The 17,450-nt window shown below is 36.7% G+C and overlaps 1 protein-coding gene across 1 annotated transcript in view; it reads left to right on the top strand.

Moving 5' to 3' along the window:
* Positions 1–1,139: 1,139 nt before the first annotated feature.
* Positions 1,140–17,450, top strand: part of DOK6 (docking protein 6) — a gene marked incomplete at its 3' end in the record, with an annotated part of 153,850 nt that continues 137,539 nt past the window's right edge. The window contains exons 1-2 of the mRNA XM_005423353.1: positions 1,140–1,220; positions 6,359–6,466. Coding sequence (XP_005423410.1) covers positions 1,140–1,220; positions 6,359–6,466 — 189 coding nt within the window. The remainder of the gene's footprint in view (positions 1,221–6,358; positions 6,467–17,450) is intronic.

Here is a 17,450-nt window from a genome sequence, read left to right as displayed (position 1 = left end):
TGTAGGCTGTCCTTCTGCCCTTGAATTGCCCTGATGGTACTTCAGAACAAAGCAACAGTGGTGAGGCTTTAAGCTAGGGGTGCTTAAGGATTGATGGAGTCATTTAACATTTTTCACAGGAATACAAGGTGCAGGTCTGTTCAGATATGTATCCTCTGCTCTCTTTTCAACACATTAAAATAAAAAGCCTTCATATTCCATAACTAAAGTGTTTGCATGATGAACAGAGTAGTTTAGCTAGTGGAGGAATAGTTGGAAAATTGCTATGATATACTTTGATTTCACATAAATGCCTAATAATAAAATAAATCCTTTTATGGATTACATGTATAGCCTGTGACTATAACACCATAAATTATAGTATATTATAAGCATCTATATGAATCTATAATGGCATGTTATGGCAGCAAAAAGATGACGTGTGTATACTATAACTGGGTGAATTGTCCCTAATCATCTCTCTCTAACCATCCTAATTGTCAGACTGCAATCAAGCCCACAAGGATTGATCTAATCTTAGATGAAACAGTTTGTAGCAGATGTTTCTTTATTTCTTCAATTCCTAACTTTAAATGCCAGCAGATTTGCAATGTGCAAAATATTAGTAATAAAAAAATGCTATCAGGAATTTTAGGATTTGAATTATGATACTAAAATTATCTAACACCTACTTGTGTTGTTGCAGAAGGTCATGCCCCAAGCTCTGTAAACTAGAAGTTTAACCTTTCTCTGTAATTTGGATGATGAAATGAAGCTCAAGGGTATATGCAAGGTTATCATATATGAGGAATGTTTCCCTGCTGGATAGCATTCACACCATACTTTCAGACAGTATTTCTCATTGGAAACACTACTAGTCTTTTTTTCTGGTGTATATTTGTGGGATTTCTTTAATCCTGACTTGACAGCTTAAACAGCTTTGCTTTTATTGTGGTTGCTTTGTGGTAGATAGTTTGGTAACATTTGAAGAAAATATGTTGAAGTAGGCAAGAGGAGGTGGAAAGTTAGACTCAATTAAAAAGAAAATTGAAACTAAAAATTGAAACTACCCAGGCTTATTGTATCTTGTGGTAAATTCCCAGCCCTACATCCCAGAGCTGCTGACAGGAGCAGGTAAGCTCTTGCTTCTGAGCACAGCTATGGATTCATTTGGCCTCTCCTGTCTGGGTGCTGGAAATCAGATGGCTGTGGTGTATCTCTGCCCTGCTGCTGGGAGAAAGGTGAGTTCCCAGCAGTGTGGTAAAGAGCAGGAGCTGGCCTCAATTCCCTGCCACTCTGCACCCTCTGTGCTAATCTGGGAGCTCAGTGCTGTGCAGCGGTGCTCCGCCTCTCTTGCGTCTTCATAGGAATCCAAATTTGCCACCCAAAATGCACCCAATTAGTGCAGTGGGAACTGTATTTGATTTCTATTGTCAAAAAGGTAGACAGCAAAATCAGAGCTGGTCAAATGTTGGTAGCTCAGCTAAGTGGATTGCAACCATAAGCTGTTTTGGTTTGTAGCTCAGGCTTTTTTTTTTTTTTTCTGTTGAATTGATCCAGCAATAGTTTAGATCCTGTAACTTGTTCTTTGGGCTGAGCTATAGATCCCCATTTTCCTCCTGGGCCTTTTTATAGAAAATAACTGTTTCAATTTCTCCTAAGTTTTACTTGAATGTGTGACAAGTGTAGTTTTACTGAAGCAGTAAGGTGTCACCTCTTGTCTCTTCTCCCTTAGCCAAATTATGCACAGAATCAAAAAATGGTGGGTGTCAAAACAGTGGTTAAATATTACTTTACTGTGACAACTATTTTTATTTTTCTCATTATGAATGCCATATTTTTAAGTTGTGACTACATTTTTTAATCTCACAGCAAACTGCATTTCCCTCACATACCCCATAGAAATATTCATTTTTAATGGAGATAACTAGTGAGGTAAACCTGAACACATTCATATTTTAGTGTTTTTAATGCATATCCTGCAGATGCTGTCTTGTCAAACAGGAGAGAATGCACATGGCAAGTCAGGGATGAGAAATCAACTAGCCCTTCCTGCAGATAATGAGATGTAAATGCTGAACGGAATATTATTATGTTGTTGTCTTCCTGGGAGAAAATTTGATAGGTTATGCTAGCAAAAAGCTCCATGAGTGATGCTTCAGTGCCTGTCCTGGTCAGTGATGGTTTCTGTTAGTAATTAGGAGCTGACTCATTGCTGTTTCTCTCAAGAGACAAATGTTTCTACAGCTAGTGGCAGAAAATTAGATGGTTTTCCAATATACCCAAGAAAACTGCCATTTGTTCTGTCCTTTGGATAGGTGCAGGGAGATTTCAGAGCATCTAAAGTGATTTGGAAAAAAAGCTTATGGTGTTGTAACTTTATTAAAAAAAAGCATGGGGGATTTTTTTGTTGTTTCTGTTTTCTGTTGGGTTGTTTGAGTGTGAAATTTCTGGAGTAATGTGTAGAAAGTTGTCAATAAAAGTCCCTTCTCTAAATATTAGTGATGACTGGGAAAGCTTTATTTGCTACAGCTGTGGATAAAAAGAAATGTGAATCTCAAAAGCATTTATTGCAAATGTCTAGGAAAAAGCCTTGGAAATATCTGGAAAATGGAAAATCATACATAACGTTTCTACTATAAACCAATTATTTTAAATTATTTTAGAAAAGAGGAAAATATTTCCTTCTTTCTGCAAAATATCTAGCCAGTGGATTTCCTGCAATATGTATTTTAATGGATTTGTTATGAACAGCCGTGGCAACAATAAACCAGAATTGTATGACGAGATCATGAAAAGTAATGGCCCATTCAGAGGCCAAATTTTTGCATCTATTAGTCAAGAATATTAAAAAATATGATCATGCTGGAAATGTGAGCTGAGCAGTGTACTATATTAAGCAGAAGAAAAGGTATCAAAATAAGATTATGCAGAGATTTCCTAATTAATTGATCTGTTGCAGTGTTCCAAGTAGAATATTAAAGAAAGGATCTCTGAAGATTAATAGAAATATATCAGCATTAGAAGTCAAATTTCTAACTGGAAAGATTTCAGAAATAATTTGATGGGGGCGTGATAAGGTAATATTGTTCCAGGTTCTGGAATCCTCTCAGTAACAAGATGAGGCTGCTCAGGATCCATCTTGAGGAAAGAGGCTCCTCTCCCCCTCGAGCTTGTACATTGTAATCAAAATCATTCCCATGTGCTATCACAAGGGGCAACCTAATCAATTCTCACCAGACCACAAGTGTGCTGAGTTATTGCCATGGCTTACTGATACATAATTGCACAACATCCTGGGCAATAGAATCTGGAAGAATATTTTTTTTGTGCTTTACCCATCTTGTAAAACTGGGATAGGAAGGATGTTCTTTAAAGAGGTTCAGCTATGCCTAAGGCTCTGCAGGTAATTTCAATAGAATCCTTCTCAAGATTGTAATGAACAAGATTTTTCTAATTGATTCAATAATAAAAGAAAACCTAAACCCAGCATGTACTTAATGCCATCTTCCTGAATTTCTTCAGTAAGAAATGCAACGGCGTGGGGTAGACTTTGTGTTGTTTGCCCTTGATACAAAATTTTAAAATCATATTTGTTGAACAGTTGAGTACTCATCCAAGGATGTAACCCTGATTAAATGATCAAATATTTGGCATTTCTTCAACTAAGCACTTGTGGAAAACAGTCTCACAGGAAATTCTAAATATTATGGAGACAACACAGCCAGTGGTTCTAATTCTCTCAGTTCTGGAAGGGCTGATGCTGATTTCTCTCACAATGGCTTCCCCAATTATCTGAGGACTTTAGAAGTCTTTCAGAAGTTTTGATTACAGCCAATGGCATCCTAAAGTAGGCCAGGGATAAAAGAGTATCTCACAGTTCGTGAATAATTGAGTAGGCTTCTGTATAACAATGAGGTGCCTTATGAAAGGCAAATGTTTGTTTGCTGTGTGCTCACATCTGCACCTATTTATTCATATTTATAGGTAAATTCATATGCTAATGCTTTTTCAAGCACTAAGATACAAAGTGTCTGTTGGCATAATAAGGTAAAATGCTGCTGAAATGCAATGGAACTGTACATGTTTATACCAGTTTTAAAATTAGGTTGCAAAAAATAAAATCCAAATGCAAGGATGTATCTTGGCATAAGTACATAGAGTATCAGGAGTCCTCTTTGGGCCTTTTCATTCTTCAGATCTCTCCTCTTCTTAAAGGTCTGGAAAAAACAGATGCCAATAAATTGAAGCAGTTGCTGTCTAAAGGACAAACTTATGTTTCTCTTCTCTTGCTATTCAATGTTCTCTAAAAGCAAGGGCTGTTCATTCTTGCAGTCTGTGTGCTGAAGCCTTTGAATACATCTCGGTTCTGAAATGTGTGAGAAGGCTGATGAGCATCCTTAAAGATAACTAGCATCAAGCCCTGGTATTTGATAGTAGCTCCCAGCAATAAGGAGGTCAAACCCTTCCTCTAGAATTTCCTCAGCTTATCTGCAAAACCTCAAACTCACTTTCACACTGTCTGAAATTGATATCCAGTGAAAAAAAGACTGAAGCCATCATTTGTCTGAACCTGCTCATTTGTCACTAAAGGAAGTGCTTTGGAGTATGCATTAGATGAACTTTGATCTAGAAAATGTTCTCATCCTCATAGGGAGAGGTCTGACTCCATGACTAGGATGTATAGTTTGCCTTTTTATTAGGAATGTTTCTAATGTACTGGATCTAACTGATACTTCTCATTGCAACAAAATATGACTCTCCCATATATATGCATATAAAAATATATTTTAAAAACCACAAACAAACAAAGAAAAAACAAACAAACAAACAAAACCCTCCACCAACCTTTGAAAACCTTCTGTTTACCAACACAAATTATCAGTTTCATTGTCACCAGCTGTCAAAAATTCAGGTCATCTGCAAAACGCAGATTCCATGTCTATGCTAAAACCCACCACCAAGATGATGACATGAGTTGGTCTGGCTTTTCTAAAGAGAATTTTTTGAGGAGTGTAAGACATTAAAAGCATATAATGAAAATTAGGAAATCAAGAAAACATTTGAAATTAAGATAGTTGTGTTCACCTTGATAACGCACTTCCTAGGAAAAGACTTTCCTCAGAAGAAGAGAAATGAACTGAAACTACACAGACTAAAAAACACCCAGGATCCCAGAAGAGCCAGAAGTATTATTAAAAATGATGCTTTTATTAAATAAATAAATATGTCCCTTTCAGACAGTTGGTACTGTTGTTTTTTAGTAAGGTCAAAATAGTGTGAATATTCTACATCTTTGTGTGTGGAGCTTTTCACACCACAAAATTGTGTTGAGCTAATATGTTTAATCAAGGAATAACTGTGGGAGAAGTGCTGTAGTTTTGGTAAAGTCAAGTTGCAACACTGCCAAGATGTTATTTGAAGAAAGTACTATCTAATAAAGATGGTTTATGACGTCCCAAAGTGTAATGCCATTTTTTTCAGGAAATACGATATTGTCTTTGCTTTCCCTCAGGACAGGTGAAGTAATTTCTGAGATAGAAAGTACAGTTGTACAGTTGCCACTTTACAACCTTAGTAGAAAAAGCCTGGAAGTTCTACACTTTGCAATACATATACTGAAGAGAATTTAATTGTATACCATGGATTCTTCTAAAAGTCTTCATAATTAAACATATTGATACTGTAGCCCAATGGTAGAGTTTTAAAAGAATTCACTTACTTTGACTGATAACATTCATCTTAGATAGTGGCAATAGGGTAGTGTCAGTAGTATTATGTCATAATGTGGTTAATTAAGCCTAGTTATTTTAATGACACTACATTTTCTGCTTGTATTCAGTTTAGACAGCAGACTGAGGGGAAAACTCTTCCTGCTCTAATTTCCTTGGGTTTTTTAATTACTTAGGTTTTTTTGGTAATGGGAGGTATGGTAGGTCCAAATTTAACAGTACTGTATTTCTTGTGCTGTGTCATTAAATTTTTTAGAATTTGTACTGAATTAAGGCTCTTCACGTATGGCCAGTGGAATCATTGAGTAGTATTGGGTTTGAGGCTTTTTTTGAATCCTTACATCCTTGAATTAATAACATAAAATTGCATATGGTATTGTTTATAGAGCTGTCCAAGTACTGGAGAGAAGAATGAAGTAAACTGCTGTCATAGATTATAAAACGAGATTGATATCTAATCTCTTACTTGCATAATATAGTTTAGAGGATTATCATTAATCAGCTTCTCTTTGAAGTGCAAATTTTACTCTTAAAGTAAAACACTGTCATTTTAAAATTTCTTCCTAAGTCAGTTCTGTACTGAATGCATTTGTAATACTGTCCACCTTTAAAGAAAAACTAATAGCATCCATTGATTTTGTTCACAGATTTTTAGGCGTTGTTGGTTGGTTTTCAAGAAGGCTTCCAGTAAAGGACCCAGAAGGCTAGAAAAATTTCCAGATGAGAAGGCAGCATATTTCAGGAACTTCCACAAGGTAAGTCATGCCTTTCTTGTGAGCTGAAGCATTGCCTGTTTACCACTCTTCCTTGGGAAGAGTATGTTCTTGCTATGTCTGGTTTGCAACAGTACAGTGGAAGCCTTGCTGAAAACCTAATCCTGGCAATAAAGCAGAGTAAAACATCCATAAGTCTCAGTGATGCAGGTGAGATATCACACTGGTTTTTTTCCAGATGATCACAAAACCCTCAATGTATTTGAAGCAACAGAATTATGTTTTTTTAGTTAAACACTCATAGTTTGGAAATGTGTAAAATTGGCTGCCTATTCAAATGTTTAATCAATAGTTTTTAGCTAAGTATTACACAAATTCTGAAAATGCTAAATGCCTCAATTGTAATGGTGACACTCTTCAAATGTGTAAGGTTCTTCCCAGAACTCAAGATTTACAAGCTGTGTCAACAAAAAGATTTCTTGCAGTAAAAAGTCAGGATTCGCTGAATGAGGTACTCCCTGCTTTTTCTATCACTCGCACTTCTGTGATGGGAAACAAGATATTTGAGCATGAGTTCTTCTTTCTATCCCACAAGTTACTGTTATCAGCCCCCACAAGTCTGTCAGTAGACTTCATGCTGCCTAATACTAAAGCAGGGTGGGGATCTGTGCTTGTACTGTTGCCTTCTATCAAGTCACTGTTAGCTATATGACACATCAATGTTTGATATTCCATTAAACCTGTCAAGTTGAAACACAAAGAGGACCACGGGCCACGCAGCAAGAAGTGAAAAAATGTGAATGTAATCCTAGATCTCTCAAAGGCAGGTGTGATGTTTTTACCATAAAACTACAAATTGGCCTTTAAGTTCCAGTAGCCAGACTGCTCTAACGTGGGTCCCCCTGTTGGGACATAAGTCCTCACAGCTAACCATCTCCAGCATAAGCTCCTCTCTCCATGTGTCCACAGGCCAGGATCCTGCTCAAGCGTGGGCTTCTGATGCAGCCACAGCTCTTCTGCAAGGCTTTGGGGAAGTTTTTTGTGCTGTTTTCATTCTTTTTTGAGCCTGTTATGCCTATAGCGTACTTAATGTGTTAAAGGACTCAGAAAGACTTTATATGTTGCCTTTCAACTGTCATCATTGCAGAAAAATAATATGAAATGCAGGAATTGTTTAAGCTAAGAAAATAATGTTGATACCAATGCAGCTGCATATTGTAGTATTGATGAAGAGTCACCATTTGCAAATGGAAAGGAGGGATGTTACTCTTTGCTATCTGTTTTTCCCCCTCTTTTTCCCCTCTGTGAGGATAGGAAGAAAAGAAAAAGAAATGAATAGTCTTTCCTATTTAAAAGGATAATGTGTTTCTGACTGCAGAGAAAGAGGAATTGTATTTCTTCACTTGGATTATATCCATTTTTTGAATAAAGCTGTGAAATCATTTCTGAAGGTATATTATCACAAAATAGAAACCCAGAATCTTATTCTCTGACTTGATTTTTTTCCCAATGATATTTTATTATTTCATAGTGATTATTCTCCTCACTTGCCTCCATTCTGATAAATAAAATAGTGGTGAAGTAGATGTGCACGGGTTGTGAATAGTCAAGCATGACTATTGAGGGAACAGTGCAGGGTTGTTACAGGATCAAATATAGTTATTTGATTGTTGGTGTTGGACAAAAACACTCTGATTTTCTTTCTTTCTTTTCTAGAGTTCTTTGTTGGTTCATTATATTCTAAAGTTGTTCAAAATGCATATTTATCTTTAGTCAGCGCAAACTATTAACCCTGCCTTGAAATTCTCCATTTCCTTTCTCACTCACAAAAAATAAAGAGGGTATATGGTGTAAAAAGTTGAAGATTAACTATGAAAACTGAGCCTCAATGAAAAAAGTATTAAATATTGAAGAACTGAAACTTAGTACTTTTAAAGAAAGATTAAAATAGAAGTTGCAAACCTGCCTCCTTATGAAAGGACACATGCAAAAAGGGACAAAAGGCTCTGTTTATTTGCTAATATTCATATAAGACTATACATATAAACCCTGAGATCCTTTCCCCTATACAAATTCTTTGTAAGTATTAGAAGAGGTTGGTGTAGAGGGGTACTCAAACTGCACTGTTTCTCTAGCAACTCTTGTCCTTCAGATTTTCATATCTGTCTGGGTTACCCTGGGAGAAGACCTAGGAGTAGCAGTTAGATGGTATTGTGTAAATTTTTTTTGCTTTCTTATGCAGAGATATAGAGGAAAATTTTGCATCTCAAGTGGGAATATGTCAAAAATTAATATCTTTTATTTATCTGTGTTCAAATCAATATTCAGGACAAACACTACCCCAATATAAGTAACTCATTAAGGTCTCCACTTTTCCATGTTTGAGCTTGAAATGAGGCTGAAATTAAATTCCTCTTAAAAATAATTTACCAAGATGACTATATGTATTTCCTATACTTATGTAATACACTGGGCAATATGATTTAGAGAATGAGCTAAACAAAGGAAAAAACCCAGCACTGGTAACACAAAGCTAAGATAATTAAAAATAGAGATTTTTCTGGTTTACATATGCTAAATAAATAGTCATTAATGAGTAAAAAAGCTGTCCTCTTAAGAAAATTGATTCCTTTCCCCACCCCCTCCCAAGAATCCAGACTATCTATGGGTCTATTTGCTGTTCTATAATTCTGTAAATTGCTGCTGTGCATTGCTTTGGTGTTGGGGTTTTTTTCTACTAATTTTCTTACTCTAAATAACAGTAATGACCTTAGTCCTAGACAAGTGCCTCCTAACAGCAGCAGTGCATATTACATTTGTTCGCCAAAACGTGACCTCATCTGTTCCTTGCAGTTTCTGGTATCAAATTAAAACTTCTCATTACTGTAAATTTAGACCATTGCAGTCTTGCTCAGGTAAGTTTACGGCTTTGCTGTTCTGTTTTCCCTTGAACACTCATTGTGGAGGTTGTGCAGAACAGCTGTGTTGACTCCCATTGCTCCCTCCAAAGAGGGGACAAAATAGCAATACCTCTGCGTCCATGCCAAGGGTGGGTATGCTCTTGGTAGCCACCCCTGCATTGTCAGAAAAGACCAAAAACAGACACCACGGCTTTACCAATTTAAAGGAAAGCAAAAATAAAAAAAAGATTTCTTACTTCTGTAATAGAAGATAAAAAGTATATAAAAAGTGGATTTTTCATGCTTTGGAGACATACTGATCAGGCACTACCAGTGCCTGTAATCCATTAGGAGTGGCTTTCGGGAACATTGTAGCAAATCAACATGAAGATTACTAGAAATGAGAGATCAAACATCCAAACTTGGACTGTATCCAAATGAAATAGAAAAAGCATTACACAGTTGGCCAATTAATTGTTAAAGCAGAATTAGAAAGAGCAGAGTAGAGCTTGAAGAGCAACTAACCAGAATAGATTCTGACCCATGAGGATCAAAAACCTTGCCAAAGACCCCAGAGCATGAAGCAAATGTGCAAGAAAGAGCGTAGAAATGAGCACTTTCACATTGGGGTTTACTGTAGAGAAAAGTGACGTGCTCTGGTGTGGGTACGCGAGGAGGAGTTCTGTAGACATATCTTTGTGTTATAAACCTGATCATGGGTACTTCAGGCCCAGCTACACAGGGAACAGAGTTACTCAAGAGCCCAAATGCCACTTAAGGATGATATTGCTGAATTACTAATGGTAGCCCATGAATACCAAAATAAGAATCAACAAATAAGGATTCTTCCATTCCTTGTAAAATGTCCAGTTCCATTCATGCATGCTTCTTCTTCACTTATAACCTAAATGGCCTTCACATGAAGTGAAGATGTTGGGGGTTGGGTCTGTCCCTGACAAGATATAGCTGTCTTGGAGCAAGACAAGCTTGAATCTGTCAGTGTTAGTGTGCTTACCCTTCAAATAAATAAATAGCTGACATCTGGCATAGAGATCAAGACTTACTGATTTAATCCCCCCCAATATGAGAGATTGTTCTGTTAAGATTGTGTAAACAACAGCTATCTCCAAGGTTTTGAGTGTTAAGTTAGCAAGATTAAAGCAGGATAAGATTTTTAGATTTATGTTATTTGTTTTTCCTGTCATTATGCTTGATTATTATGTGCTTTATATAAATCTGCAAATGCAAAAGGAAATAAATTGCAAAACATTTTAGCAACAACTTCTGATAGTCAAAAATGTGTATGGGACAGATGGTGTTAAGCACATTATGTAATATGTGTCCACAAAAATAGATAATAATCAAGGAAAAGGACAGCAGTAGCCTTCTAACTGTAGTTTACTGGATTAAATTTGTGACCAGGGCCACACAATGGTAGATACCCTACAATTTTATTTCATAATTTGATTGTCCTGAAGAAACTTGTGGAATGCAATCCCAGTGATTTATGGCAAGTTCTTGTACCAGCTGCAGCAGCATCTTGAACACTTCTTGGCATTAAGGTCTCCTGGGCACACGCGCACAAACACATACCCAGAGAGTCCTGTTTGGTCAGAGGAAGGAGGAGACAGGTTCTCTTTGTGCAGTAACACATGGAATGCAGGAACAATAAGATATTTATTCTTCTACAGCACAGTTCCTGGTCTCTAACTGAGATGACCTTAAACCATGAGGTGCTTATTCGGGATAAGTGAATTCCTGATAACTACGAAAACCACTGAGTTTTGCCACAGTCGTATATGTGCAGCTCCCACAATTCTCAAATGTAATTAAAAATACTTATATATGGTAGCACTATAATAATCTTAATCATAAGAACTTCTCTCTCATTGTTTCACTTAGTTGCCTTTGGGTTGTTCTGGTTTGTTGTTTTTCTTCATGTTCTCTAGACATTGCCAAGTTGCCTAAATAAAGATTCTTATTGCTAAAATATGTGAACTACCCTACTTTTATTCTAGTTTAGCCCAAGAGTTCTGTTTTGCTGTGGAGTGTTTCAGATTCTTATGTTGCTCATGTTCACTACAAAGCAGAAGTTGTGCAAGTTTCCTTATGGACTTCTATAATCTGGCATGTTACTACTATTTCTCATAATAATGCATGGTTTCTCAGCTGTAAAGGCGTTCTTAAAGAAAAGGTAAACAGCCACCAAAATGTAAGTGCTAGGCCTAATTCTTGTGCTTTTTATGGTAAGATATATTAAGACACTTGATTTGCCAATAAATTTGAATATTTATATTCCACTTCTTCAGGTTTTTTTCTTGCTATAATTGTTATGCTGTCTGGTTTTCACAATCTCAAATTAAAACCTGCCTGGTTTTGCTCTGTTGACCATTCTGCTTCTACTATTAGTTAGTTATCTATAGTTCCTCAATAAATCTTTATTTTCTCATCTAGTTAAATTCACTCAAAAATTCATATTTGATGAAAACTAAACAGGAATACCTTATGAAGATCTGGTCACATTCACAGATGTTGTTTGCTTTGAAAACCACCCCAGAGTTAGAACACTTTTTCCTTTTCCTCTTCTCCCCTTATTAAGTATGGTAATAATTTTTTTCCAGAACTTCTTTCAAAAAATTCAAAATAGTGATCTCAGTGTAGTATTTTCTAATGAGCCCAATGAGCATGTGTGTGACTATGTCAGTTTTGAATAATATATTTTTTATCTGCAAATAATTAGGATTTTAACAAATATTTTTTGTAATTCTTTGCTCTTTGAGGTTGAAAGAGGTGCCCAAATGTACTTTGTGTGGTTTTACATCCCTATTTTGCCAAGTCTTCCACAGCAGAGGTAACTAAATATTCCTGAAAATTATATCCTTGTTTTTCCACATTTTGACATGTAATTATCTTCAAATATTTGTTTACACCACTTTCAAGTAATATCTTGTAGCAAAATCATGTGGCTGGTATGGGAAGGTTATGAAGGACATTGCTTCCATAGGCTGCTATTACTCAGCCAATGAAATTAAAATGAACCCTATTTAAATGAATAACTGTTAGCAAAATAGCTACAGTTCTGTCACCAAACTAAAAGATTTGCAGTAATTATCAGATGCCTCTTAAAATATAGAAGTATTTGAACAACATGGTTGTTCAAAGCAAGCATTCCGTGTACCAGAAAGCACATTGCAGGAATAATTGGAGCTGTGCTGGTAGTAAAGCCGTTAATAGAGTCTGAGCACAACAAAGGGCACCATACAAACAAATAAAACAAAATCATTTTTTACAAAGTTTATATCAAGGCAATAACATCTTCTTTCCTTAACAATGTAATAAAAAAATCTACAATTGGAGCATGCTGACAGGACCTTGAAATCCTACAAATATGGACCTAAAATGCATAAGTGATCCTATGAGTCCCTTCCTGTATCCATTCATCCATCTAAACCTTTAAGTCACAATGTATTAATTTGAAGTGTAAATTCACAGGTAAAGTGTCAACGTGTGGTGTTAAATTCCTCAAAAGTGGCATCAGTGGCTGAATCTAAGTATCAAGGAAGGAAATGACAGTAGGAAAATTAAAGATAATCTTTATTTGTAACACAAAGCAGCACCAAAACCTGTTAGTGGTGGTTCTTATATGGAGAGCCATGTACAGTTTAGTACAGAAAATTCGTAGTAATAGTTGAGTTTGTATGTACAGTTTTGTAGCAAAAGGGACACTCTGGTCTTACAAATCAGCTGTTTAAATAGAATATATTCCCATTATATTAAGTATTAAAAGAAGCTGGAAGACTAAACCTTTTTCTTGGAAAAAATAATACTGGGTAGGGGAGTGATGTTTAAATGTTTCAGCTGGAGAAGAAAAAAATATATAATGTAAAAACTATATATATAATGTAAAACTAAATGTAAAATGTCGCTGGGCCACAGAACAATTCAGGACCTCTGGAGCCCATCTAGTTCAATCCCCTGCTCAAAGCAGTGTCAGTCAGATCACATTGCTTATGGCCATGTCCAGTTGTGTTTTGAGTATCTCCAGGGCTGGAGGCTCTATGACCTCTAGAAAGCTAAACAAGAAGTTCTGCACCTGCAACCTGATAACTAAAGCAGTAGAAGAGGCTGGGAACTAATTGTCTGGAGTGTAGCTCTGCTGCAAAGGCCCCGAGGATCCCACTGGGCAGTGAGCTGAGCAGCTGTGTGGCAGCAATGAAGCAAATCATGTCCTGGAAAGCCTCGGGAGGAGGATGGGCAGCAGCATGAGGACTCTCAGCCTGGAAGGCTTCTCCATATTGAGCCAGACCTGTAATATTGTGCCTGATTCTGGTCCCCTCACTGCTCTATTCAAGACAGGAAAAAATCTCCAGAGAGTGTCAGCGAGGAAGCTGGAGGTTGGAGAATCTGAGGCAAGACTGAAGGAACAAGATTTGCAATAGTGAGCAAAGAAGGCCTGTGGGCATCTAATAACAGCCTTCCAATTTTGATAGGGTGGCTGAGGTGTTCTCAAGGATCCTCAGGGAAAGGACAAGAGGCAATGGACAGAGGTTGCTTCAGGAGAAATCAGCTTGATATAAGGAATAAAAAAAGAACAGCCAACTGATGTTTAGCACAGCTAAACGTGAGAGCAGGCTAAGCAGACAGGTCAGTATTTCCACACTGGAAATCTTGAAGACCTAGCTTGGCATGGCCTTTTGTAACCTAATTGAGGAGCCTGCATTCAAGGTGGACCAGATGATCTCCAGGGTTTCCATCCAACACAGACCTTTCTGTGACCTATGAAGTTTATGTCACTAAAGTTGCTACCATAGTTCTTGGTATAACTCTTGGCTGCATGTATTGAGTCAAACTGGTCTTGCCCTCTCCTGAGTGTACTTCAGTGGTGGAAAAAATATACTAAATTTCCTAGTGTCTCTTAAAACAGTCTCAGGAGAACTTTTCTTTGAACTGCTCTAGTGTTATTGCTTTATAGTAGAGGATATGGTGGTCTGTGTGTCAGCTATGTATATTCTGGTTTTGCCATGGAAACCTAGCCATGTTTTGGCAAAGTTCAAAGGCCTTGCAAACCTGTATTTTGTGCATATTTTTTTGAAAGCACTTCTGACTTTGACGGCAAAAATGTTTTGTGTCATCTGTAAAACTTTGAATATGATGGAAATTCAGATAATTTTCTCTCTTGAGTAATGGAATATGTTTCCCTCAGTTCATTCAGGGCTAAAGACTGGTATTCATTGTAAAAACTACTTATCATTTTTATAGACTAGTACAGGGACAGGTGTTTGAGGTGAGATCATGGAGCCATTCTCTCTATGTATCTCCTCTGGCACTTGGTCACATGAAAAGGAAAATGGTTGAATTAAAACTTAAGAGAAGAAATAGACCAAAAGTTAGAGCGTGGGAGAGAAATAAAGGAATAAATGTTCTGGCACTCTATGAAGCACGTTATCCTTTAGAAAGCTGTGAGAGACTCCAAGGTCAATGGAAAGCTGGCTGCTCAAATAATTGCTATGAGAAATGCTGAAGTGAAGAATGGGATGGAGAGATTTTGAAGAAAATATATATTACTAAAAGTAATAAATCTATTTTAATTGACTGCACAAAGCCAGGGAGACTGGTGCAGAGATAGCAATCCCAACAATGAGAGGGAGGTGAACAAGCAAGCAAAGAGCATGGATATGGTCTGTCACTTCAGCTTGACTACTCCTGGTAAAAAAAGTGTGTGCAGCAGGGCAGGTGCACATTAACAGAAAGCAAGGAGAGATTGTTCAGGTTTCTACACCCAAGTAAATTGCTCTCCAATAACGCTACCTCATTTGTTCCAGCAGCTGAGAGATATTCACTTCTCAGACATGGCTCAGGAGAGGCCAGTTCCACAATGGGAAGAGCATGTGTTTGGAAGAGAGGGTTTCAGTAGCAGAGACCCTGATGAAGCTGGGGGAAAGGCACTTAGGAGGGGAGAGACTGGAATTGAGGTCTCTGAAGCAGGTCCTTATTGGTCCTTGGGGGAGAAATCAAGAAGAAAGAATTGAGCTAGAATATAAAACAGCTGGGCTTGCTGTGGAGATTTGCACTAACCAAACTCCCCTTTTCAATGCAAGTGAAAAGCGAAATCTGGATATCTTAAATTCAAACCAAAAGTTTAAAGGAATTTTTTTACTTTCTTTTGCTTTCAACTTGCAATTCCTTGTTTCTTCCCTGCCAATATAATCTGCACATCTCAGAAGCAAGAAAGTTGTAAAAGAAAATTAATATTTGTGAAACTATCTTTGTGAAATATGATTGTGTGATGACCATTACAGAAGAACTTTGAGAAGTCAGATCATACCATTAGGTCAGAAAAACCTTATGAATTTATGACAGTCAAACAAATTTATAAAATCCCTACTTAGCAGAATGGTATTCACCATTTATTCTGACTGTGGTGAAAAATAGTGATGGAAAATCAAATGCAATAATATATTTATGACAATGTGTATCATAATAAGTGTAGAATAGGTACCAATAAACATAAAAATATTTATTTGTCATAAGATACAGGGTAGGAAGGCCATAAATCAGACCCAGTGGGGCCCACTGCCATAAACAACAGGAAAATAGTAAACTAGGCCTATGGAACTAGCAATCAGACATTGAGATCTTCCTTTCCTAGCCTTCAGCACTTGACTCTGCATTTGTATTTTTTCTAATATTTTGTGCATCTATTTTCACTATTCAAGTGTAGAAAGTAGGTATACTACATAAATAATAAAAGTTCATGATGAAAGTTAAAGACCTAATTATCTAGACTGCAGTTTTTTACAACACTAGTAAAAAAATATGTTATGTGAGGAATTTTTCCTAATGACAACATCTTCCCTTGAAGCTACTCAGAATTATTTGTCTGTGTTGCTGGGGAATGTTTACCATATTGCTGTGGAAATGGGAAGAGGCATGGACCCTTCTGCAGTCACTATCAAAGGAAGCAGACAGGTACAAACAGAAGATTATGGTGTATGAGGGAGGGCCAACAGGTTTGTCTCTGTAATTTGTTTTCTATTAATAAAGGGAGATGAAATGTAATAAGTCTTATGAGTACTAAGTTTCATTTAAGGTTATGGTTTACTTGGAGTAAGGGAGGCTTTGCAATGTAAATAAAGAGCAATTTATTATAAAAATTAGCACAAAACTATCTAATTTTTACTTCTTCATAGAGGGAAATTTGAAATTCAAATCACTGGCTGATGAAGGTTATTAAAAATTCATTAGATTTGAAAATGTAGCTGTGTGTAATTGTCATAATAGATACTCAAAATTAATTTATCCCAAATGACAATTAAGCTAAGAGAATTTTCAAATTATCAGCTAACAAACTTCAGTTAATTTTAGAAACAAATAAAATGAAAACATTTTTAAAAGTTTGTAAAAAATCAGAACTATTAAAATAATCCTAAAATAAGGGTTACATTTCTGTTTATAATAATTCCTTTTCTTCTCGTGCAAATTACTTCACTCTTGTAATTTTCTTTTACCTCAGTTTCTATGGCATTTTTCTCTCTTTCACCTTTTTCTCCCAGAGATGTCTGGACCACTTTGAATGTATGTGTACACACGCATGTAGAGACATTGTCTGAATTTAGATTAAACTAAACTCATTCATTTTCCCTCTATACTTGGTAGTTTTTCATCTAGTTGATGCATTTTTTGATGAGGAGTCTCATAGGTAGACTGGTGCTGTTAATACCTTCTCAAGAATATCTGAAATGGCTCTAATATAAATATTTCTATTTAAGAGCAGAACCAAAATGCCAATTTTTGCATTGTTGGATTTGGATGGGAGTTATTTTTATAGACACTGAGGCATATTTACAACCTTTAAAAATCAAGAGGGGAAAGTTTTTCTTAATAGTACTACTTTTGTGTTGGGTGTATAAGTACTACTGTTTTCTAGAAACCAGACAAGCCAGGAACAGTCAGCTAGTGGATATGTCTGTGGTTGAGCTTGCAGATGAACGCATATGGGCTTGCACCCCTTGCTGCTGTCCATGGCCAGCAGTGTGTCCCAGCCCCCAGCTGAGTCCTGTGCTTGTGTGTGTATTTCTCCCCTTTGGAATAAGGTGAGAACGCCAAGAATAAGGACTGCAAAGACA

The sequence above is a fragment of the Geospiza fortis genome, unplaced genomic scaffold (genome assembly GCF_000277835.1).
Source record: "Geospiza fortis unplaced genomic scaffold, GeoFor_1.0 scaffold100, whole genome shotgun sequence".
NCBI lineage: Eukaryota > Metazoa > Chordata > Aves > Passeriformes > Thraupidae > Geospiza > Geospiza fortis.
The sequence above is the reverse complement of the archived record's forward strand: the minus strand, read 5'-3'. Positions and strand labels throughout refer to the sequence as shown.